At 40.0% G+C, this 24100-nt stretch overlaps 2 protein-coding genes across 11 annotated transcripts in view; one reads left to right on the forward strand and one right to left on the reverse strand.

The window, feature by feature from the left end:
* The window catches only part of jph3b (junctophilin 3b), a 43672-nt gene that overhangs the window by 15871 nt on the left and 3701 nt on the right, over nucleotides 1-24100 (forward strand). The window contains exons 3-5 of one of the 2 annotated variants that reach the window (XM_049722235.2): nucleotides 989-1354; nucleotides 20420-20544; nucleotides 21769-22727. In XM_049722235.2, coding sequence (XP_049578192.1) covers nucleotides 989-1354; nucleotides 20420-20544; nucleotides 21769-22727 — 1450 coding nt within the window. Of the gene's footprint in view, nucleotides 1-988; nucleotides 1355-20419; nucleotides 20545-21768; nucleotides 22728-24100 lie in introns of those variants that run through there. The other variant, XM_049722236.2, reaches the window with a different exon arrangement.
* Nucleotides 3694-13395, reverse strand: LOC125970203 (uncharacterized). 9 transcript variants are annotated; one of them, XM_068650986.1, is made up of 13 exons: nucleotides 12528-13395; nucleotides 11562-11678; nucleotides 11182-11338; nucleotides 10702-10891; nucleotides 10468-10572; nucleotides 9655-9759; nucleotides 8846-8950; nucleotides 7940-8044; nucleotides 7034-7138; nucleotides 6199-6326; nucleotides 5460-5609; nucleotides 5301-5387; nucleotides 3694-4225 (listed from the first exon to the last, which is right to left on the reverse strand). In XM_068650986.1, the coding sequence occupies exons 4-12, from the start codon at nucleotides 10816-10818 to the stop codon at nucleotides 5324-5326; spliced, it is 984 nt and encodes a 327-aa protein (XP_068507087.1). In that variant the 5' UTR covers nucleotides 10819-10891; nucleotides 11182-11338; nucleotides 11562-11678; nucleotides 12528-13395; the 3' UTR covers nucleotides 3694-4225; nucleotides 5301-5323. The 9 variants fall into 9 exon arrangements, with proteins under 9 accessions (XP_068507087.1, XP_068507088.1, XP_068507091.1 ...); XM_068650987.1 differs by lacking the exon at nucleotides 11182-11338; XM_068650990.1 differs by having other exon boundaries at nucleotides 5301-5372; nucleotides 6222-6326; nucleotides 11562-13395.

A 24100-nucleotide genomic window follows, 5' to 3' on the forward strand; every position in this document is an offset into this window, starting at 1 on the left:
CGTAAATTTTGTTTGACACACATGGGGCCCTATTTATGTAGACTGACACCCTTGCGCTCAGCCTAAAAACGAGTGTGGCTTCATTTTCGGCCCAGGCAATAGTCTAGTTGAGTGTATTTTGGAATAATGGACACGCTATGCCTCACTGGGGGTTCAACGGACCGTCTGCAATTCCGGTGAGAAAAAGTAGATTGATTATAGACTAACCTGGCAGACAGATACGGCGCTCCGCAGACATTTGTGGTGGATGTCATCTGGTTTCATTCTCAAATATGGCAACAGCATGGGACACTCCCTCAGAATCATTGTTAAAATCAATTCATTGAACAAAATATTTTCATTATTATTCATCATTGTGTGTGAGTGTGTGTGTGTGTGTGTGCGATCACTTAGTGCTGTCTTTTCCTTTTTGCGTCACAATGATATGGTTTGTCAACAAATTACAGTGTAAACAGTAAAAGTCAAATGTAAATCTTGCCCAGTGTCTTGCAATGAATCTTCCACATAGTGTAACTCTCAATTTTCAAAAATTGTCATCAAAGCTAAAGCGGCAGTTTACGCCAGAGAACCTCAATTGTACGCTTGTATATTGACAACCTGACAAAGCAATTGACTTACTCATGACAGAAAGACTTGATGAGAGAGATATTTACTTTTGAGATACTATGCACTAAACATTTCGAGAAAGAAAATTGCTTTTGTGTAGGAACTGTGATGTTTAGACATTTGTATGAATTGTTTTGATCAATGCAACTACTGTTTTGCACGTGTCAGTTCTGATCAGAGAAATCTACCAAAGCCACTGAGAAAAACAGCAATATCAATGTCGGAATTTTGAAATTTGACTATATTTTTATAATTTGAGATATTTAAACCAAAGAGCCTGTACACGTAGTATATTCTTGAAACAGTTTGTTAGAATAAAACTATTTTTATTTATTTACTATTAAATCAAACAACATCAACCTAACTAAGGTCATCTTTCTAGCCTTGGAGATGCAGATGCAGAGTTGGCAGTAGCTGATGATGATGTGGATGCCACGGCAACAGAGACCTACTGCGGGGAGTGGAAAAATGACAAGAGGACAGGATTCGGAGTCAGCCGGCGGTCTGATGGGCTGCAGTATGAGGGGGAGTGGCTGAGCAACAAACGCCACGGCTACGGCTGCACGGCTTTTCCTGACGGAACTAAAGAGGAAGGGAAGTACAAGCAGAACATCCTGGTGAGTGGCAAGAAGAAGAACCTGATCCCACTCCGGGCCAGTAAAATCAGAGAGAAGGTGGACCGAGCCGTGGAGGCAGCGCAGAAGGCAGCGGACATCGCACGCCAGAAAGCAGAGATTGCGCTTTCCAGGTAGTTAGTCACACAAACTAACATGTTACTCTCTCATTTTTCTCCACAATGACGATTGAATGCATACATACAGTATGTGGCGTCAAATGAAGAATCCATGTACTGCATCAACATTTTAGTTCCTACCATGACAAAATGGGACCATGAATATAATATTTTCAATCATGCTGTAGATTGCTGCGTGGTTGGATAGGTCAAGTCAAGTCAAATCAGGTTTATTTAGTAACCACAAAGTCTCAAAGGGCTTCACATACCCACAGTTGAAAATATTAAGGACATTCGCCCAGAAAAGCAAGAAAAAAAAACCCAAAAAGAAAACATCGAGGAAAAATAAGAAACGTTAGCCACACACTCTAAGCTAATTGTTTTTAAATTATTTTATTTAAAAAAAAATGTTCAGACTGCGTGTTTAGCAAAGAAATTTGTTTTATTTTGAGGGGAAACGTGCATTTCAGCTTTTGAGTCACTTTGCCGAATTTATATAAAGTTTTCAGAGGAATTTCAAAGGCAGTAAAAATTGTTGTTAGGTGATTTTTGTGCAAGAACTTGCCACGCAAGCCTGAAAAGTTAAGCCGGAAGTGATAAATTGGCACCCATGGGACCAGTTTGAGTGCTGTTGTACAGTTCAAACGCACTCTAGCGTGGTTTGCTTGTAATGTTGACGACGGCTGATCTTGGTCTGCTACAGATATTGTCTTTTATGTCTTTGGTTTAGCATGTGAGTGCAACTTTACATCTGGATTGTCAGTGCAGTTTATGTTCATCTTGTTGGTCGTGCTTCCTTGTCCTACTATCGGATCAGTGTGCCCCGATCGTTTATTATTTTATCTCTGCCTGATTAAGAACAGGATTACAGTTAAGGTGGAAGTAGGATTAAGGGGGTTATAGTACAAGTCGTGCGCCAAATGACGCGAGACTATCTGAATCCGCTTAAGACTGTGATGACTCACTTGAAGAGCAATGACTTTTGTTCCAATGCAATGTCAAACAGGAAGATAATATATTGGTCACCTGCTCACCTGATCGCTTGAATCCCACTGAGGTCAGTTGTTGGAGAGATGCTCGTCTGCTTCCTGACTATTGTTGAGATATCTTTAAGCCCTAACGTTTCCCAAATTCAGCTCAGGGACACAAAAAGGGCCCCAACATGCAAGTTGTTTTTATGCTTGCACGTGTGTGATTTGTTTCTCCGCGTTTTGTAATGTGTGAAAACACAATATACGGTAGTAGTTAATGAATTTCCCTTCAGTATACATTTTTTTTATTTAATTTAATTTACTACAAACCATTATAGATTGTAGCTCTGGTATTATGAGCATAAAATTATATAAGGGGTGTGTTTTTGGTTTTTGATGTTTTTGGTATTTGTTTGTCATTTCTGTGTGCATGCAAACTAATACATGAACTGAATTAGGAAAGAGGAAATCCAATTAGACTTGATGACTCTGTTAAGGCCACTGCCCGCCACAGCACAAGAGCACAACAACACCACAGCAGCCAGACAGAAAGAAACAATAAGAAAGCTTCTCATATCATTTTGTCTTCATGTGGGTTTTCCTATAATTTCTATAATCAGTAAATGTACGCATTTGGGCATTATTCATTTTCTGTGAGAATCTAACAAAGCAAAATGAATCAAAAGCATGCATCCATCCAGACCAGCTCATTTCGAGCTTGTTTTACAAGACGCTCAAAGTATTTCCCAGTCCTTTGTGAAATATAGACATTTATATTCAGATGACAACAAAAAAACAGACATTATTCGAACGATACACACACACACACACACACACACACACACACACACACACACATCCTTGTTAACCTCCCTCTGCAGGACCCAACTTAATTTACCGAGTTCTGGGGTCCACCCTTTCTAGTGGTCCAAGAACTATGAAAAAAATCAGGCAACTCCCAAAAAAAATCTTGTTACTAAAAATCACTTTCAATAAACACAATTTGAAACTTTTTTTTTCATGTCAGTTTTTCAGTCATATCTGGGGCCTGTTTCTAATATTCCGGCTTTGCGGGGTCCACCTTTACACACATGAGATTTTTAGTCAGTTATGGGGATCGCTTTTAATATTTCAACCTTAAGAGGTCTACCTATACACACATTATTTTTTTAGCCAGTTATGGAGCTTGCTGTTAAGATTTAAGACTTGTTAGGTCTGCCTTTATAAAGAGGATCTATCAAGTTCAACCCCAACCCTAATCTAACCCAAACATGCATTTGTGTGGACTTAATCATTTGAGAAAACCTAAAAATTTTGTTAGTGTTATTAATACTTTCATCTGGCTAAATATACTAGATATACATTGAAATGTGCATTCTAAAATACATTCTGAAGTCTTTATTCAGATTCTGGTCCATTTTCCTTGGTCACAGTCTTAATATTCTTCAATTTGTTCAGTCATATTGGTACATTTTAAAATATTTAAATTCTGCATTTTAGCTAACTATAAAGTACACAGGATTTACAAGTAATAATTGTCGAGTCAAAATTTTAAATGGACACATTACAAATGTAGCCAATGAATAAAGGAACTTATTTAATCTAACATTTACGAACAGGAGAAGTGGAGCATAAAAAAAATCACAAACAAATAGTGAACAAATGGTGAAACAGGACCAGCCATGTGTTTCTATCTCTGTTAAGGGAAGCTGTTTCACTCATATTTTCTCCTCATGGTGGTTATTCTCTTTTTGACAAAGTACTTAACAGCTCGGTGCTTGTGGTTCTGCAGCAATGCATCTCTCGCAGTCAAGCTTACCAGGAACCTGATTTGTCAATATATACTTCCTTGAATGTTTATTTACTGCAGCACATTCCTCTGGGGTCCAGCTTCTTTTCACAACTTTTCCGTTACCTAAGGGCATAGGAAGAGCACTTTTTAGTTTACAACTTAATTAGAACAAAATTGCATAAAGAATACATTCACTTTATGTACAATTATCCGACAATATAATTCAAATGAGATATTTTATAACGTCAACTATCTTTGTCAACAGTGATGAGCCTACAATAGACATAAGTAAATCAGTTAATATCTGAGATATTAATCCGGTCATTTAAGTTGCTAGGTGGTCTTCAGTGTCAGCTGTTTTGATATTAACAAAATTAAAAATAGATGCACAAAAGGGTAACATTAGAATGCCCCCAGTTTTGGTGGTGGGGGAAAGAGGTCTCTCATTTTCTTGATTACTTTTAAGCAGTTTTGCATTTGACCAGAATGTCACTGCTGGTAGATGAAGCAATTCCTGGACCCTACAGAGGTTGCACAGGCAGTCAAACTCCACCATGGCAGCACATTGGGATGCACCATTTCTCTGACAAAACCATTAAGAACAGATACAAGTTGTTGCAAAATCAGGGAAAATAAAAAATAAAAATCAGAGAAAAACTTTTTTCAGACAGTGTTTTACATGTATGGGGAATTTGCTTTGATAACGTGCTACACATGGACAAACAAAGATGATAAAAGTAAATTTGGAAATATATAATGTGTAAAAAATTAAATGCAAGCTGTATAAGAATGGTATCTGCCTTGGTGTGACAATGTGTGAATTTGCATATTCACTAATAGGTTAATCTAGAGCAATTTTTCTTTCTCTCTTTTGAGGTAAATGTGTCATGTATACATTACCTCTATTTAAAAATAGATGTAAACAAACATCTCACATATAATCAAGGTTAGCAATGACCTGTAACTCACATGAGAAAGGATGGGTCAATTTTCATTTTATGACAAAATTCAAAAGTTTAGACCTTACATGTCTAAGAAAAAAAGTCAAGTGGTGTTTAATATATCTTGCTTGGGTCATCTAAATCTTAGTAAGCAGCATATGTGAGGATAATTAGATACTGATACAGTAGTAACAATTGGGCAATTTAAAAGCAACTGTGATAAAGTTATATATTGAAAAGGATTACTCTAAACTCACCTCCCTTTTTGGCAGACTTTTCATTACTTGGGCCACGAGATGCGGAGGTACAAGAGGTCACTTCTATCACTTCTGGGATCAGCCCATCTGAAATGATGATTTTTAAGTACAGAAAAAAAACACAGTATAGCAATATTCTAAAACAAAAATTAACTGCACCTGTATAAGAATGCTTGGTCAAATTTAATATACTCTTGTTTTGAGCAGATTGATTTGCAGAGGTACAGAGCAGTCCTTTTGGGAATCATTGTCAGTATCATCACTGTCTGAGTAGTCCACTTTGAGAAACTCCTTTGATAATTGATAGCTCTATGGAGGGAATTAAAAGAAATGTGTTGTTAGTTTCTGCAAGCTACTCTTATATGCTGTATTAATATAAAGACTAGAATTTCTTTGCTCAAAATAATTAAAATTTCTGTCCAATATCTTAACTGGTAGACGACCGGTGCTGTACACATCCTCTGAAATATGCCAAAACCTTATATCACAGGAAATTTTACATATAAAACATGGAAAAGGCTCCAAAATTTACAACAAAGAAGCCACAAGAAACCATATTTCAGAAATCTGTTATGTGTGTGTGAATGATTGGCTTGGTTGGAATAACCATGACAACCTTAGATCCATACGGAGGGCCCCACAAGTAGCCATCAGAAATCTGTTATGTGTGTGTGAATGATTGGCTTGGTTGGACACCCATGGGCGCATGTTTCAACAATCCATCTATAGGTGTGTATGCCACTGGTTCGTTTGGGCTCTATGAGGAGAACCACTAAAACCGTGTGATCCAATGGTTGGCTGAATGCTGTTTAAGGTACCTTCTGACTAAAGAACAGCTTTCCAACTAAAAGCTGTAAACTAAGAGAACAAGAAAAGGTCTACAAAGTTTATTTCTTACAACAAAGTCGCACTGAATGTTACCCGTTGGCTGGCATCTTGTTTGATGTTATCATCAGGGTCAGAGTCCTGCCAAGTTCTGGCTGGTTCAGGCAGCGCACCATCAACAGGAGCCTGAGAGCCTGTCACCTGGAATTAAAACCACAAATAACTTACCAACATCATACAGACACCACAAATGACAGACTCAAGACCTGTATAGTTAAATCATGTGAAGTTAGTCCCCGAAACCAAACAAGCTTTTCTAACTAAAGTGTTCCAGTCAGTTCTGGATGTCTAATCAGGTCCTATAACAGCATCTTTATGGATGTAGTGGAGCATCCTTCAGCATGACACTTTAGCCGTTTAGCTGTTGAGGATGTGTGGAACTATAGCTGTAATATAATCAGCCTCCATAATGTCCATAACCAAAATATGATCTAAAAACATGAGACAACCTTCGATCCATACGGAGGGCCCCACAAGTAGCCATCAGAAATCTGTTATTATGTGAGTGTGAATGATTGGCTTGGTTGGAATAACCAAGACAACTTTAGATCCATACGGAGGGCCCCACAAGTAGCCATCACAAATCTGTTATGTGTGTGTGAATGATTGGCTTGGTTGGACACCCATGGGCGCATGTTTCAACAATCCATCTATAGGTGTGTGTGCCACTGGTTCGTTTGGGCTCTATGAGGAGAACCACTAAAACCGTGTGATCCAATGGTTGGCTGAATGCTGTTTAAGGTACCTTCTGACTAAAGAACAGCTTTCCAACTAAAAGCTGTAAACTAAGAGAACAAGAAAAGGTCTACAAAGTTTATTTCTTACAACAAAGTCTAACTGAATGTTACCTGTTGGCTGGCATCTTGTTTGATGTTATCATCAGGGTCAGAGTCCTGCCAAGTTCTGGCTGATTCAGGCAGCGCACCATCAACAGGAGCCTGAGAGCCTGTCACCTGGAATTAAAACCACAAATAACTTACCAACATCATACAGACACCACAAATGACAGACTCAAGACCTGTATAGTTAAATCATGTGAAGTTAGTCCCCAAAACCAAACAAGCTTTTCTAACTAAAGTGTTCCAGTCAGTTCTGGATGTCTAATCAGGTCCTATAACAGCATCTTTATGGATGTAGTGGAGCATCCTTGAGCATGACACTTTAGCCGTTTAACTGTTGAGGATGTGTGGAACTATAGCTGTAATATAATCAGCCTCCATAATGTCCATAACCAAAATATGATCTAAAAACATGAGACAACCTTCGATCCATACGGAGGGCCCCACAAGTAGCTATCAGAAATCTGTTATTATGTGTGTGTGAATGATTGGCTTGGTTGGAATAACCAAGACAACTTTAGATCCATACGGAGGGCCCCACAAGTAGCCATCAGAAATCTGTTATTATGTGTGTGTGAATGATTGGCTTGGTTGGAATAACCAAGACAACTTTCGATCCATGCGGAGGGCCCCACAAGTAGCCATCAGAAATCTTTTATGTGTGTGTGAATGATTGGCTTGGTTGGACACCCATGGGCGCATGTTTCAAATATCCATCTATAGGTGTGTGCGCCACTGGTTCGTTTGGGCTCTATGAGGAGAACCACTAAAACCGTGTGATCCAATGGTTGGCTGAATGCTGTTTAAGGTACCTTCTGACTAAAGAACAGCTTTCCAACTAAAAGCTGTAAACTAAGAGAACAAGAAAAGGTCTACAAAGTTTATTTCTTACAACAAAGTCTAACTGAATGTTACCTGTTGGCTGGCATCTTGTTTGATGTTATTATCAGGGTCAGAGTCCTGCCAAGTTCTGGCTGGTTCAGGCAGCGCACCATCAACGGGAGCCTGAGAGCCTGTCACCTGGAATTAAAACCACAAATAACTTACCAACATCATACAGACACCACAAATGACAGACTCAAGACCTGTATAGTTAAATCATGTGAAGTTAGTCCCCGAAACCAAACAAGCTTTTCTAACTAAAGTGTTACAGTCAGTTCTGGATGTCTAATCAGGTCCTATAACAGCATCTTTATGGATGTAGTGGAGCATCCTTGAGCATGACACTTTAGCCGTTTAACTGTTGAGGATGTGTGGAACTATAGCTGTAATATAATCAGCCTCCATAATGTCCATAACCAAAATATGATCTAAAAACATGAGACAACCTTCGATCAATACGGAGGGCCCCACAAGTAGCTTTCAGAAATCTGTTATTATGTGTGTGTGAATGATTGGCTTGGTTGGAATAACCAAGACAACTTTCGATCCATACGGAGGGCCCCACAAGTAGCCATCAGAAATCTGTTATTATGTGTGTGTGAATGATTGGCTTGGTTGGAATAACCAAGACAACTTTAGATCCATACGGAGGGCCCCACAAGTAGCCATCAGAAATCTGTTATGTGTGTGTGAATGATTGGCTTGGTTGGACACCCATGGGCGCATGTTTCAACAATCCTTCTATAGGTGTGTGTGCCACTGGTTCGTTTGGGCTCTATGAGGAGAACCACTAAAACCGTGTGATCCAATGGTTGGCTGAATGCTGTTTAAGGTACCTTCTGACTAAAGAACAGCTTTCCAACTAAAAGCTGTAAACTAAGAGAACAAGAAAAGGTCTACAAAGTTTATTTCTTACAACAAAGTCTAACTGAATGTTACCTGTTGGCTGGCATCTTGTTTGATGTTATCATCAGGGTCAGAGTCCTGCCAAGTTCTGGCTGGTTCAGGCAGCGCACCGTCAACAGGAGCCTGAGAGCCTGTCACCTGGAATTAAAACCACAAATAACTTACCAACATCATACAGACACCACAAATGACAGACTCAAGACCTGTATAGTTAAATCATGTGAAGTTAGTCCCCAAAACCAAACAAGCTTTTCTAACTAAAGTGTTCCAGTCAGACCTGATGTTTAATCAGGTCCTATAACAGCATCTTTATGGATGTAGTGGAGCATCCTTCAGCATGACACTTTAGCCGTTTTGCTGTTGAGGACGTGTGGAACTATAGCTGTAATATAATCAGCCTCCATAATGTCCATAACCAAAATATGATCTAAAAACATGAGACAACTTTCGATCCATACGGAGGGCCCCACAAGTAGCCATCAGAAATCTGTTATTGTGTGTGTGTGAATGATTGGCTTGGTTGGAATAACCAAGACAACTTTAGATCCATACGGAGGGCCCCACAAGTAGCCATCAGAAATCTGTTGTGTGTGTGAATGATTGGCTTGGTTGGACACCCATGGGCGCATGTTTTAACAATCCTTCTATAGGTGTGTGTGCCACTGGTTCGTTTGGGCTCTATGAGGAGAATCACTAAAACCGTGTGATCCAATGGTTGGCTGAATGCTGTTTAAGGTACCTTCTGACTAAAGAACAGCTTTCCAACTAAAAGCTGTAAACTAAGAGAACAAGAAAAGGTCTACAAAGTTGATTTCTTACAACAAAGTCTAACTGAATGTTACCTGTTGGCTGGCATCTTGTTTGATGTTATCATCAGGGTCAGAGTCCTGCCAAGTTCTGGCTGGTTCAGGCAGAGCACCGTCAACAGGAGCCTGAGAGCCTGTCACCTGGAATTAAAACCACAAATAACTTACCAACATCATACAGACACCACAAATGACAGACTCAAGACCTGTATAGTTAAATCATGTGAAGTTAGTCCCCAAAACCAAACAAGCTTTTCTAACTAAAGTGTTCCAGTCAGACCTGATGTTTAATCAGGTCCTATAACAGCATCTTTATGGATGTAGTGGAGCATCCTTCAGCATGACACTTTAGTCGTTTTGCTGTTGAGGATGTGTGGAACTATAGCTGTAATATAATCAGCCTCCATAATGTCCATAACCAAAATATGATCTAAAAACATGAGACAACTTTCGATCCATACGGAGAGCCCCACAAGTAGCCATCAGAAATCTGTTATTGTGTGTGTGTGTGAATGATTGGCTTGGTTGGAATAACCAAGACAACTTTAGATCCATACGGAGGGCCCCACAAGTAGCCATCAGAAATCTGTTATGTGTGTGTGAATGATTGGCTTGGTTGGACACCCATGGGCGCATGTTTCAACAATCCTTCTATAGGTGTGTGTGCCACTGGTTCGTTTGGGCTCTATGAGGAGAACCACTAAAACCATGTGATCCAATGGTTGGCTGAATGCTGTTTAAGGTACCTTCTGACTAAAGAACAGCTTTCCAACTAAAAGCTGTAAACTAAGAGAACAAGAAAAGGTCTACAAAGTTTATTTCTTACAACAAAGTCTAACTGAATGTTACCTGTTGGCTGGCATCTTGTTTGATGTTATCATCAGGGCCAGAGTCCTGCCAAGTTCTGGCTGGTTCAGGCAGCGCACCGTCAACAGGAGCCTGAGAGCCTGTCACCTGGAATCAAAACCACAAATAACTTACCAACATCATACTGAGAGTAATTCAAATAAAAGAGACAAAAATCTTCCTTTTTTTAATAACAAATTAATATTCCAACTTGCATACTTGATCTTACTGACTTACTTTTTCACGCCATGGCCATTTAGAATCACCATAGTTGTAATTGATTTCAGTTCCCATTTCTATGTTTTTGATGGCAAAAAGGCACAAATGGGGCTCGTCATTTACTATTTTTTTCATGGTGCAGTTTGGAGACTTGTGGTTGTCATTCACTAATCTTCCAAGAGAGCCATCCTCTGTTGATGCATCAATACTAGGAAAGAAAAAACAGAAATCAAACATTTTGTATCATATAACTAGTTTTTTAGTAAAATAAAAGTTGGCTTACAGAAATAAAAACTTGCAACATTTCAAAAGAAAAGTTGAGAGGGAAACAATGTCTTTTTGAACATCATAGCACTAAATAAAAAAAAATGTTAATGCCACAATCCTGATGTGTTATTGAAATATTGCTTCTGAGTGACTCACTAATTTAGGGTATTTTATTCCAGTCTCTTTCTAGAGTTCATAATTATTGTATAGAAAATATTTGGATATACATACCACCAGTAATGATTCTGCCATTCAAAGTCAAAGAGAAATGTACTCTCCTTTTCAGAGTACTTGCTTGTTTGGCATTTTTCTGCTGACAGAAGTTGACCCCTGTATTATAAGATGAACTCTCCTTGTTCAAAGTGCTGGGTAGCAAACACGCCTCTTCCTGCAAGGACATTTTATATAAAACCATTGGTTATGAGAAAATATTTCTTTAAGATACACCTTTAACCAAATAATTGTGGTGTTATCTTACAATTTTAATACTAAGTTCTCGCTTAGAAACAGAAATACAACAACCAATCTGAATTTGATTGTTTTTTGTGTTGTTTTATAAAATAAATAAATATATACTTAATGGATAAATGGTCTAAAAATGAGTTTATTACCTTTTTGATCATCAATAAATCTTTCCACTAGTCCAGGTTTGTCCTTTGAGGATTAAATGTAAAAGGCTGCTTCATCAGCAGGCTTTTTTCTTGCTTTCCTTTTGGACATTTCTGGCTCTAAAAAATAATTCAAAACATGGCAGAGAGAACTTTAACAAGCACTCTATATTAATTTTAAAAGATTTGTAATCATCCACTGTATAAAGACTGAAGGAATAAGCCTGGCCTGAGAACTAACAGAACAAGAGTGATTAAAGAAAGAATATTTTTCAGAAAATACTGATATATTAATGAAAATTTTGTCGGTTTGAAGCTGAGCTTTGTTACTTTTAACTAGTCACAGTTCCAACCAGGTGCTGCATCCAAAGAAAAGTTATTTCAATAGTTTTACCAGTATAACTCGTTATACTTTTCAGGAGCTACCAACTCGTTTTTATTATGTTTGTGTTTGAAAAGTGAACGTAGCATCCTGATTAGCGGTAGCTAATTAGCCAATAAGCTAGTTTCCGGATAGTTTTATTTGCGTCAGAATGCTTGTGTTATTTAAAGAAAGCATTCTGATAGAAAACCACCGAGAAATACAGAAGACATGCAGATATATCATAACACTGAGCACACACGTGTTTGACGAGTTTTGAAGTGGTTTCGGCAATTACGGCCAGAGTCCGGTTCTGGGCTTAGCAATTATGAAACATTAGCACATCGAAATCATCCTGAATATAACACGGAGCAATTATACATTCTGTCGTTCTCTTTTACACCATTGTTTTTAAAACCACTGCAAGCTAAGATGAATAACAAGTTAAAAAGCCGGACTGTCTGAGGGGAAAACGTTACGCCATCCGAGTGACAATATACCGAATCCGAAGCCATAATCATTGCATATAAACCCCTCGGGGTCTGGACAAAAAGCATTTCTACATCAGTTTCTTGTACTTAGTATTTACATGCAGTTGATTTACTCACCGTGTATGTTGTGTTTCGTTATGAGCAGCGTGTCTTCGTCGCGGAGCAGTCTCAGTCTGGCGGCGTCACACGTGGCGAAGTGACGTTAAGCTGGTGGTTTTAGCCGCATGAAGCTAACACATGCAATACCTGCTGATTTAACTAATATGTAAACTGATGGTAAAGAATAAATTACTATTTATTTATACCTTTATTTTTATGTTTAGAACATGAAAAATGCACGAGATGCTGATTTAACTAATATGTAAACTGATGGTAAAGAATAAATTACTATTTATTTATACCTTTATTTTTATGTTTAGAACATGAAAAATGCACGAGACAGTTTTTAAAATAAGCCTAATAGAATGAGCGTATTTTTATAAAGCAAGTGTAATGAATATTAAATAACGTAGATAAATTGCAATTGTAATGCAGGAATTTTATGTTTACAGTATTATTTTAGCTGCTATGGTTACTAAAATAATAATTACCTGGTTTAAATCTACAGGAAATAGCATTTTATTTTCTTAATCAACACTCGGATCACGAGGTGCCCTGATTGGTTGAATCACACACACTTCCGGTAGTGTGTATACTTGCAATACCACTTGCCATGGTCGGGGGGCCGCTACTGAGCACACACACTTCACACACACAATTCTCAACATTGCGACCATGAGGGGTAAGTGAAAAAAATTCGTGAGGCATGTTGTTAGAGCATTTCAAGCTGTTTTAGAGTGGTTTCCCGAGTGGGGTCCATGATTTTGGACCCCACAACGACACAGGGCCCCACTTTGTTGGTGGGCTCCCTGTCTTCGGACCCCCCATACTAATAAAAACAAGTACACACACACACACACACACACACACACACACACACACACACACACACCTACTTCTTGATTGTGAATTGCTTTCATTGGCATATATGAGAATTTGACGTGTGTAATTAATATGATGGATGTGTGTAGCGGGGCAGTAAATAGAAACTTTGCCTTAGTTACTTTTATTTTTCACAAAAATGCAGTTTTCATTCTGTAAAACTTTAATATCATACCATGTAAACAAATGGCATTGTGTTAATTTATACAGTTTTCCGTAAAAATCACTTTTGTGTAGAAGTCCTGGGAGCTGGACTGGCGCACATGGTTCAAGTAAACCCAATTTTATTTTGTCTCCCAGTGTCCCAGCCCAGATATTACCTTTTTTTTTTTTTTTTCTTTTTCTTTTCATGACTTAGTTTATCTACTATACACAATTTTTATTTCCCAAAGCTGGACCCTGGAGCACACGCATGCAGGGGGCTTGAATAAGATCAGGAAGCGGGCTTGCAGTTGTGATTTTCCATATTCATGATCTCTGCTGAAGGATTTAAACAGTCAACACTCAAATGCATGGGACCAAAAGCTTACATAAAGACAGATGGACGTGAATCTGTGCAACCCTGAGCCGCAGTTTGACCAATTCATTTATTTCAGTTAATAATGTAATGAATGGGTCGTTTAACTCTGTCATCAATCTGTTGTACTATTTCCAATGTCACGCTTTAAACCTCTGCAGTCAAATCCAAATGCAACACTGTCGTAGTACCTTTTTTAAAAGCCCTGCTTATTTGCTACGGCCAGTAAAATACACGTGCTGCTATTCCTCTTTCATGTGGTCCAGTGCTGATTAGGAAAATTGCCAAGTAGACAATATACTAAGTTTTGATTCACTTTTGGGCTTGACTGATTTAGAGAATAATAACTTTCCATCTTGCTCCTTCGCAAAACTGCACATGCTGTCGATTAGCCATAAAATAAGCTGGAATTGAAAAATGACACTGATGAAGAACAAGCCAGGTAGCAAGCAAGTGAACAATACATTAAAATGAATGTTATTCATGTTTTAAGGCACATATGGACTATGTTTCCTTCTATCGTGCGAGGTGTGACCTGCTGTTCATTTCTTGAGTCATTCATTTTGCTCAAATATCAATGACCTCAAAACGTTGCCTCTTTATTTGCTGAAGAGTGTCACTTCAGTGTATTTATCGCCTAATGAAAACCCAACAAGTGTAGAATTCAAAAGTCACATTCTTTGAAAAAGCATGGGCACAAAGACATCATTGCTGACTTTAGGTGGAATCTTTCTACTTGCAAAATTTTTACGAGACCCCAAAACAGCATGTTTGTTAAATCATTAACATCTTCAAAAAGAGCGAGCCATTTTGAGCACTTTAAATTGCTCAATCAATTAAAATGTTCTATTTTTTTTCAGTTTCTTGTTCCACTTCTTTTATTTGACATGATTTACCATATTGATAATAATGTATAAAAACAACACCCACATGACTTGCATAACATACCACACAGACACAAAGAGGAATAGATCAGCGTCCTTTCCTGTGGTCCCGCCCTCTCTCTCTCTTTCTCATGTCCTTGGAGGTCTCCCAAGGTCACAACTTGCATGACTTGCTTCTCACTAATGATGAGCTCTGGTCATTGAATACAATAATGAAGACATTGTGCTTGCTCTCCCCCTTTCTCCTCCACTTAAACGCTTGGGTCGTTTGAGCGTGTCTGTAATTAAGCTGTTTCACAATTAATGATAATGATTCACTAATGTTGAATAAGGAAGAACGCTTTCCCTCCTCTTATCAAAGACACCTCTGAGTATCTCTTTTGTTAGCTACTCTCATCTCAGACTTCGTATCACTGCTCTCTCTTTCGCCTTTCGCTCTCGTGAAGGGATCAAGTGGTATAATTTTGCTTAGTTGCTATCAGATGTTTTATTGCTACAGTACAGGAACAGGTTGTTGTGGGCGAAGAGATGCAAAGTAATGAGAGTGACTAAGAGGTTTAAGGTTTTTTTTTTTTCAGTCAAAGGAAAAATCTAAGAAAAGCTACGGTAAGAGAAGTACAAGATTTTTCGCATAGTTGGAAAAAACCTTAAACCCTATTTTAAAAAGAAGACAAAATGAACACCATAGCACAATGACTCCGATGTCTTTTTGTGTCTTGTGACGACCAAGGTGAATCCAGGCTGGGTAAAATGATCAGCGCAAGAGATTTTGATACGGAAGAAATCATACCTTTACCTTTATTGCACCGCGATTGGCAAAAAAAATGTATCATTCATCTTCCAGTCCCCCCATCCCCGTAGCATAAAGTGGTGTTTCGAAATCAACGTGTATGATTGCATGGTTGGCAAAGCGTGTGCATCAGGGTAAGAGAAACAAAGAGGCAGCGAGGTGAAAATCAATGTCCATCGACATGTAACACTGCATCAAGACGGCTGCTGCGCCCTGAGAGCAAAAAGAGCTTGGAGAGAGGGTGGGGATGGGATGGGATGGGATGGGATGAGATGTCTGCATTCATTTCCCCATGTGCTCCTCCTCATAGCATAAAGTGGTTTTGTAAGCTACAATGAATTGGGGAAGTAAATAGTTACAATAGGTCTGCTATTCATACACAGTATGTGATATGTTCGATTTTAACGGCGCATCGTTTTAGTGTGTGAGATGAATGAGATGAACCTTGTTCATCCAAAGAAAGAAAGAAAGAAAGAAAGAAAGAAAGAAAGAAAGAAAGAAAGAAAGAAAGAAAAAGAAAACACAACTTGCATGCTTATGATCTGGCCAGCTATACGTACTATGTGCTTACAAATGATTGGTTGACACACTTCTGCCTCGAAGTAGATTGAATTCATGGCTGAGGCCCTCATGTGTGGAGTTGCATCTTAATAGCTAGTGGCGAATAGGCCTACAATGAAAAAGGTTTTTGTTGAATTGAGTCATTTTTATTTTGTGAAGTGGTTGCACAAAATAAGATGATCTAGATGGACAAAATGTTTAAGTACGTCTACTGACACAGTTCAACCCCGATGACACTGCATTCACTTGTCGGGAATCTCCCTAATGGGGCCCTCTACTAAATGGTTTGTTGTCAAACACACAGACACCAAAATTAAGATATATCTTCTGTCTTAATTATTTTGGGGAGAAGCTTTGTGGTTCTTCTTGCCTATGGACCGGGGAAGTCAAGAAATGATCCTTGGCCTCTCACTCAATGCCAGCTGGGATAGACTCCAACTCACCAGCAAATTTAATGAGGACTGGTTTTTGATTTAATGGTTGCCTCACTTTGGACTGTTGGTCTTACGCTCGCGCTTTCTTGGTCCATTACTCAACTCTCCTGCGATTGCCACACACACGCACGCACGCACGCACGCACACACATGCCACTCATACGCTCATCACTGTGTAGGCTATCTCCTCCAGTTCTACGTCCACTCGTGGGCAGGTTGTTATCTGAGTCATTATGGCTCATTGCCAACCTGCCTGTTTGTCTTGTCAGCTTCCCGCCTCTCCATCACCATCCACCTTCCTCACCTGTTTTCATCATTTACTTTCAGCGTGCGTAGTCATCAAAGCACGCTCCACGTTACTTTGCTCCTATTTTCTGATTTCGTCTTTTCCGTGTAAGTTGTAAGAGAAGTACCAGCTACTTCTGTATGTGATTCATGTTTTTTAGCACATTACGAGGTTGGTATTCAGTGTTATCCAGAATTGTGCGATATATAAAGTATACACTGCAGACGTAATAAGTTTGAGTTTAGATTTGGAATCTGTTGCCTCATCTGTGCGGGCGTCGACTGTACAATCACAGTGTAGTTTGAAGATTTCTGCCATAAGATTTCACAAGTGGCTGAGTCTGGTTTTGTGGCGATAAAAAATATGAATAATAAATTATAGCCCATCAAATGCACAGAAGCTTTCACTCAGATGAAAATTTCTGCTGGCTGCAGCCAAGGCACAAAAATACACAGTCAAGTGGAGAATCTAGGTCCAGGAAGTAAAAATTCTAGCACAGTTTAGTTTTTGCCACAGGTGCTTCTATGTAAGGTCAAATTCTCCATCTCTGTATGCCTACACACAGATATATCTTGTGTTTCACAACAATACTTAATCAGATTTACAATTTCATTTTTGCAAGTGGCACACATGTTGCCAGAAGTAAATGAGAGTGAATGAGAGCAAGAGCGAGTGCCTGTTTTATAGCCCTAAAATATATCCCAATTTTTTTTCTTTATTGTAGACCACGTTGTCTTTATGTAGTGTCTTATAGTGTTCCTTGAATGACAACCGTGCATTCTTCATTTGAATGTCTCGTGCCACTAAAAGTTACAAACCTCTTCAAAGAAAACATGTCTAAAAACACAACGCCCTTGTGTAGTGAGTTTTTGGTTTTCACCAAAATATCTATCACCTTTTAAATTTAACTCCTATGAGCTGTTTTTGTTGTTGTTCGTGTGTGGGTCCAACGAATGTACTAGCCCAGGCATTTCCAGTTCCAGTCTTCAAGGTCTTCAAATTTTTTCAATGGCTGTATGTGCACTGTGTATACTGTTTTTGTATGACTTGGCGGTAGCCGCCAGGTGGCTCTGTCTCACTCCCTTAAAAACAGCAAATGTGGGGTTCCTTGCCGCATCTGTTGGCCAATCAGATGACAGCAATGTTACAGCCCTCCTTGGCCTGCAGTCGAGAAATAGGTTGGAAGAGGTTCTGAGGAACAGTTCCATTAACATCGCACAACCCAGGAAAGTGTAATGGAAAATTAACCACACAAGGCAGAACTTGGCTCTTCCGGCGTAGAACTAGTACAATGGAAAAATGGCTTAAGCAAGTCTGAACTGTGTGTCACAGCAGAGAGAAGAAGCAAATTAGAAGGTCAATTAAGTATCTAGTCTAGAGGAAAAGATACAACTTCTACAGGCAGTGATTAATGTACCGTAATTTCCGGACTATAAGTCGCGGTTTTTTTCATAGTTTGGATGGGGGGGCGACTTATACTCAAGAGCGACTTATATATGTTTTTTTTTCACAAATTTTTACTTGATCATTAAGACATCACTTACAAGTATAGTTGACCACTTCCCATGTTATTTTTAGTATAGTTGATCACTTCACATGCTTTTATTTCTTTATCTTGAACATATTCAAAACATAAAAAATAGAGAAAACATCAAATAAAGCAATTAACACTTTAAAGCACCATATCCAAGTCCACTGTCTGCTGTATGTACACTTGCTCCATTTTTGCTCCTCTTATATTTATTATTATTATTTATTATTATTTGTTTATTTATCATTTATTCAATACTCTTATTTATTCATTGTTAGTGCCTTCTTGGTTTTTTTTGTGTTGCTTGTATGCATATGTGTACTATCTCACCGAGGGATAGAGGAAATGTAATTTCAATCTCTTTGTGTGTCTTAGTATATAAAAAAAATATATCGACGATAAAGCAGACTTTGACTTTGATAAAACAACCAAAAAAAATTATATTTTCAGACGAAACTGGATGAGGGCGCTCTAAATTTTACCGTTGGCCGTGACTCATCAACTGGGTGGGCTTAAGAAAAATGGCACCAAAAAGAAACTCATATTTTGCAGGTTACAAACTTCAAGTTGTAAAATATGCAGCTGAAAACAGTAATCGAGCAGCAGAAAGAAAGTTTGGAGAACCGTGATGTACCAATGGATTACTATTTCAAGTGACGTCAGTAGCGCGGCGCGCCGGTTGTTTACATACAAACGTGCCCACACAAGGACGACCGGCATCATTAGCGGTGATCATTTCTAAGTGACACGGAGGACAAAGAGTTTGAAGGAATTAAGGATTTGGAGTGACATAGAAGGTTTGAAAAACTATTATGGCTTTTACGCACGCCCGGTCTCTACTGAGTCGGGGGCCGACGATCGGCCGAGTGGTTGTCCGCGAACGGTGCGCGGGGCTCGGACATGGCCATTACGCACGCCCGGTCTGTCTGGAAGTCCACGCCGCCACACGCTTGGAAGTTTGTTTTGTTTAATAAAGAGCCGTTTACCAAACCTACGTCTATCCTTGTACTTTGTTAATGCTACAATATAGTTATATAGTAGATCTGTGGAATAAAGACGAGGGTGACGTCAGGGCGCACGCGCGGCGATGTTGACAAAGGACGAGGAATTTGATCGATGGATTTAATGGAATTAAAGTGCACGGATGGTTTGATAATATTATTGGCTTGTATTATAGTTATTTGAAATATAGTTTATCTATCGTTATATGAGCCTGTGGAATATTTTGAAGCGCAAGCGCCCTCAGCCGTGCGCACCCATTGTTGACAAAGATCGATCGATGGATTTAATGAATTGGAGTGACACCGATGGTTTTATAAACATGTTATTCATGTAATAGTTGTCCTTAATCACTCTATATGTTACGTCAGGCCCGTTCTCAGCTCTTTGTTTGTGTTTGTCAAGTTAGCATACCTATCGTTTAGCCTGTTGTTGCTATTTAATGAATTGGAGTGACACCGATGGTTTTATAAACATGTTATTCATGTAATAGTTGTCCTTAATCACTCTATATGTTACGTCAGGCCCGTTCTCAGCTCTTTCTTTGAGTTTGTCACGTTAGCATACCTATCGTTTAGCCTGTTGTTGCTATTTAATGAATTGGAGTGACACTGATGGTTTTATAAACATGTTATTCATGTAATAGTTGTCCTTAATCACTCTATATGTTACGTCCAGCCCGTTCTCAGCTCTTTGTTTGTGTTTGTCACGTTAGCATACCTATCGTTTAGCCTGTTGTTGCTATCGTTTAGCCTGTTGTTGCTCGTTCATGACTGTTTTTGGTGTGGGATTTTGTCGAATAAATTGCCCCCAAAATGCGACTTATACTCCGGAGCGACTTATATATGTTTTTTTTCACTTTTTGGGGCATTTTATGGCTGGTGCGACTTATACTCCGGAGCGACTTATAGTCCGGAAAATACGGTACATAGCTCTATTTTAGATTTCAGTATCAGCTCACCGCAAAGACATGGCTGCATTGTTTATGAATTGACAACTTTAAAATTTCCTTTTTCTGTGTGTCAGAACTGCTCATGCACAGGGTAAAGCAGAGGCAGCTGTTGGAGCGGCCCAGAAAGCTCAAGAGGAGAGTCGCATGGCCAGAGTCACTGCCAAGCAGTTCTCCCCTTCTTTCCAGCATCCGGGAAATGGTGGGTCCCCACACACTCACAGAATTGCTATATACATCTGCCCATGTCCACATTTTTGTACAGCGCTTAAGAATTGTGCGGATAATGTAGATACAAATCTTCGGGAACGACCAATTAAACAGATAATTGGTCAGTCTTGCGCCATACATGAGGCTTTAGAGACCGCTGTACAGTTCTGGGTTTGAATCTTGGCTTGCACCTCTCTGTATGGAGTTTGCATTCTGGTGGACCAACTGCGTTTTTTTTTTACCTACCTGATTTTTGGGCTCTCGACAATTTAGTCCCGAAAATTTGACTTGACTTTAGACCAGCTCAGAGCGGGTTTAAGTTGTAGCGCATGTAATGTGATGTGATTTTGGTGATTTTGATCAAGATGCAGGTATTATGGGAAGCCATCCCGAAGTGCTCACATAACACTTCCCTTTGGTGATCGAACTGGCCATTATCACATTTTCCGCCTGTGTCTGCTTGCAGTTCCTTAGATTAGTATAAATGGCAGATAGTGAATTAATACTGAACAGTGCATTCTTCCATCTTTTGGGAAGACCCTTTTCTAATTCAGCATGCCCAAGTGTGCACAGAGCACGCTTAATAAAATCATGTTTGTATTAAGGTCAATGTCAACCACCCTTGAACTTTGTATTTCTGCCTTTGTCCGTCAGACCTATAAAACACCGCAGGTAGCCAAGCCCCACCCCCATACTGTGCTCAGCAAAATGACACACGCACGCACACACGTACACACACACACGTGTTTTATAATATTTTTGATTGACAGACATACGGCACCAAACAGTCGTGCAATGTCAGTAAAAACTACTAGTAGGTCTCAAAAGTTTCTTTTTTTTCTTGTTATTCATTGAAATGAGCCAAGGCTTTTATTACTTTTGTTTTAATTTTACTACTACTGTTGAGTTTGTTAAATTGGTTGGTTTTATATGTATCAGGTAGGGTCAGGGAGTGCTACATTCGCTCACAGCACCACACAATTATGCACAAATACAAAATTAAACGACTTCTATCATGCAGCAAGAGAACACAAACAAGATGTAATACTAATGATAAAACTAGCTGTAACCACAGTAACTATTTACAGAAGCAGCAAAGCATGCTGGTGGAAAAAAAAAAAAAAACATTCTCAAAATTGTCTGATTTCAATCAGTGACATGATGAAAATACTTAATAAATTGTGCCACGATTAATTTTGCAATCTATTTGTCGCAGGCATGGAGGTGCAACGTCCCAAGTGTCAGGTATCCAGTGAAGTGGAAGGTGAAGGCTTGTCCAGTAGCGCCGGAACCGCAGACAGTCCCGACCTCTATGTGAGGAGCACAGGCTCGGATGAGCCCTCCAACGCCACACCAGATCTCAGTCCCCCTTCTTCTTCCCCTCCCCACAGTCCTCCCGCCTTAATTCGGCCAGCGCAACGCAGCAAAAGTGCTCGATTTCACCGGCAGACTGCAGTTGACCATGGAGACAGGGGGAAAGAAGCAGGAGAACGGGGTGACAAAGAAGGGCCTGGAGGGCAGACAGAAATTCATGTCTTGATAGAGGGAGGCAGTAAGGAGAGTGAAGGTGGCAAGGTGGAGTACATGCGGGCAAAAAGCTGGGGTGAGGAAAAGAGAAAAGGAGTCTTCCACAAAGGGGGAGGTGGACTTAGCGGACAAAGCACCGGCAGGACCAATGATCACAAACACACCTCCCTCAATCACAAGTCTCGGGACCATACTTCATCCAATCATAAACAAACCAGAGGAGACAGATGGACAGAGACATCTTCTTCTGCCTCTTGGACGTCTGGGCACAGGGGGGCGCACAGCAGGGCAGGGCGGCTTCTTGAGCAGGACGAAGAGAAAATTAGCAATTATGAAATGGAGATGAAGCCTTTACAGCCCAGAGACTCCACGACCCACAAGCCCCATGGGCACGGGGAAGAGAAGCAGGGGCACAGTCACTCTCACGGAGAGGGGCGCTCACACACTTTGCAACGACAGAGACATAAGAACCGAGACGGGAGGGAAGGAAGAGAGGGCCGGGAAGGCAAAGACCAGCTGGAGAGCGTACGACTGGGCGACAAGATGGATGCTCGGCCTATACGACGGGACCTCACCCTCTCCCCGCCTTTGAAGTCTTCTCCCATCGCACCAGAGCAACAGGACGTCATCCAGCGCAAAGGCCACTCAGTAAGACCCATGCACAGCACAACACAATTTCTGGACTACACAACCCAACTGAACAAAAGCTGCAACAGTTAAGTTTAGCCATGAAAACTAATGTGGACATATATTGGCCGCTTTGCGTTCAACAAAATTCAAATATCAAAATTCACTGAAAATCGCTAAAACTTTCGGGGGATTTATTTTTGTTTGCGAACACGCAAACTTGAACCTGACTAACACGGACCTGAACGCAGCCTTTGCTGCCTTTAAAAACACTGGCAATTTTTTCTCTGCAGTGGGATAGGGGCTTTACACAATAACCTTCCAGAAACGTTCTCAGTCTCTTTTGTTGTCACAAGAGGCAAATTTGCTGACAGTCGTCTTGATAACGATGCATGTCTGGGAGATGAAGCGAAGATGTCGCTTAATGGACGGAGCTGCTGTCCTTCAAGGCTAATGCATCTCGTCCATTTCCAGCGATGGTGGGAGTCTGGTAGCCAATCAAATAGAGATGAAATGGTTGTGTTGATTCCTTTTGTTTTCTTTGCTCATTAAACCACAGGGTTCAATTGTAAAAAAAAAGTAGCCTCTTATAGTCTGAGAAGTATAGTAATTTATCTCACATCTACGGACAATTTGGAGTGGTCAATCAGCCTACTGTGCATATTTTTGAAATGTGGGAGGAAACCCACGCAGGTACGGGGAGAACTGCAAACTCCGCACAGGAAAGCAAAAGAGCTGGAATCGAACCCTCGCACCTCAGATCTGCGAGACGGATACAACCACACTCTTTGTGTGCATACACTCCTTACTTATTTTACTTTGATATCATTAGTCTACAGCAGACAGGCCCTCTGTGAGGTTATGTCGTGGTTTGCTGGTTGCATCGTATGAACACGAACGCACGCACACACACACACACACACACACACACAAACAAACACACACACACACACACACACACAAAACCTCTGCGCAGACTGGTATAGAGTGTGCGAAACAAATTCTCTCACACACACACACACACACAGGCACCAAGAGAAACCCACTGGGGCTCTCTCCACCTTAGTAACAGCAGATTGGCAAAGTAGGGCTTCCTCTCAGATGCCCCCTATTGGTTAACTGGTGCTCTGTTGCTAGGGAACAGCTTATGCCTTGCTTCGACAGCGGCCAATCGGTGGGTGGGTGTCAGCAACAGCGGAAGGGGGGCTGGTGCGATGGAGTGTGTGTTTGCAGCTGCAGAGAACCAAGCGGGATTTGTGTAACACAAGTTCACAGGACAGAATTATCATCACACTGAGATAAATAAATACAATGTTGCTCTCAGACTGTTTGTGCAATGACTAGATTCAGTTTACCTACAAGGGACGTGTGTTTATTGGACATGGAGAATGTGC

The sequence above is a fragment of the Syngnathus scovelli genome, chromosome 6, assembly GCF_024217435.2.
Source record: "Syngnathus scovelli strain Florida chromosome 6, RoL_Ssco_1.2, whole genome shotgun sequence".
In the NCBI taxonomy this organism is placed as follows: Eukaryota; Metazoa; Chordata; class Actinopteri; order Syngnathiformes; family Syngnathidae; genus Syngnathus; species Syngnathus scovelli.

What these genes read in the sequence shown, in the direction of transcription:
- LOC125970203 (XM_068650987.1), bottom strand. Translation starts at nt 10,818, where the DNA reads ATGAAAAAAATAGTAAATGACGAGCCCCATTTGTGCCTTTTTGCCATC. An exon ending in AACAAGATGCCAGCCAACAG is followed by an intron (nt 6,327 to 7,033) that starts GTAACATTCAGT and finishes TTTTAATTCCAG; the next exon opens with GTGACAGGCTCTCAGGCTCC. An exon ending in GACCAAGCATTCTTATACAG is followed by an intron (nt 5,388 to 5,459) that starts GTGCAGTTAATT and finishes TCATCATTTCAG; the next exon opens with ATGGGCTGATCCCAGAAGTG.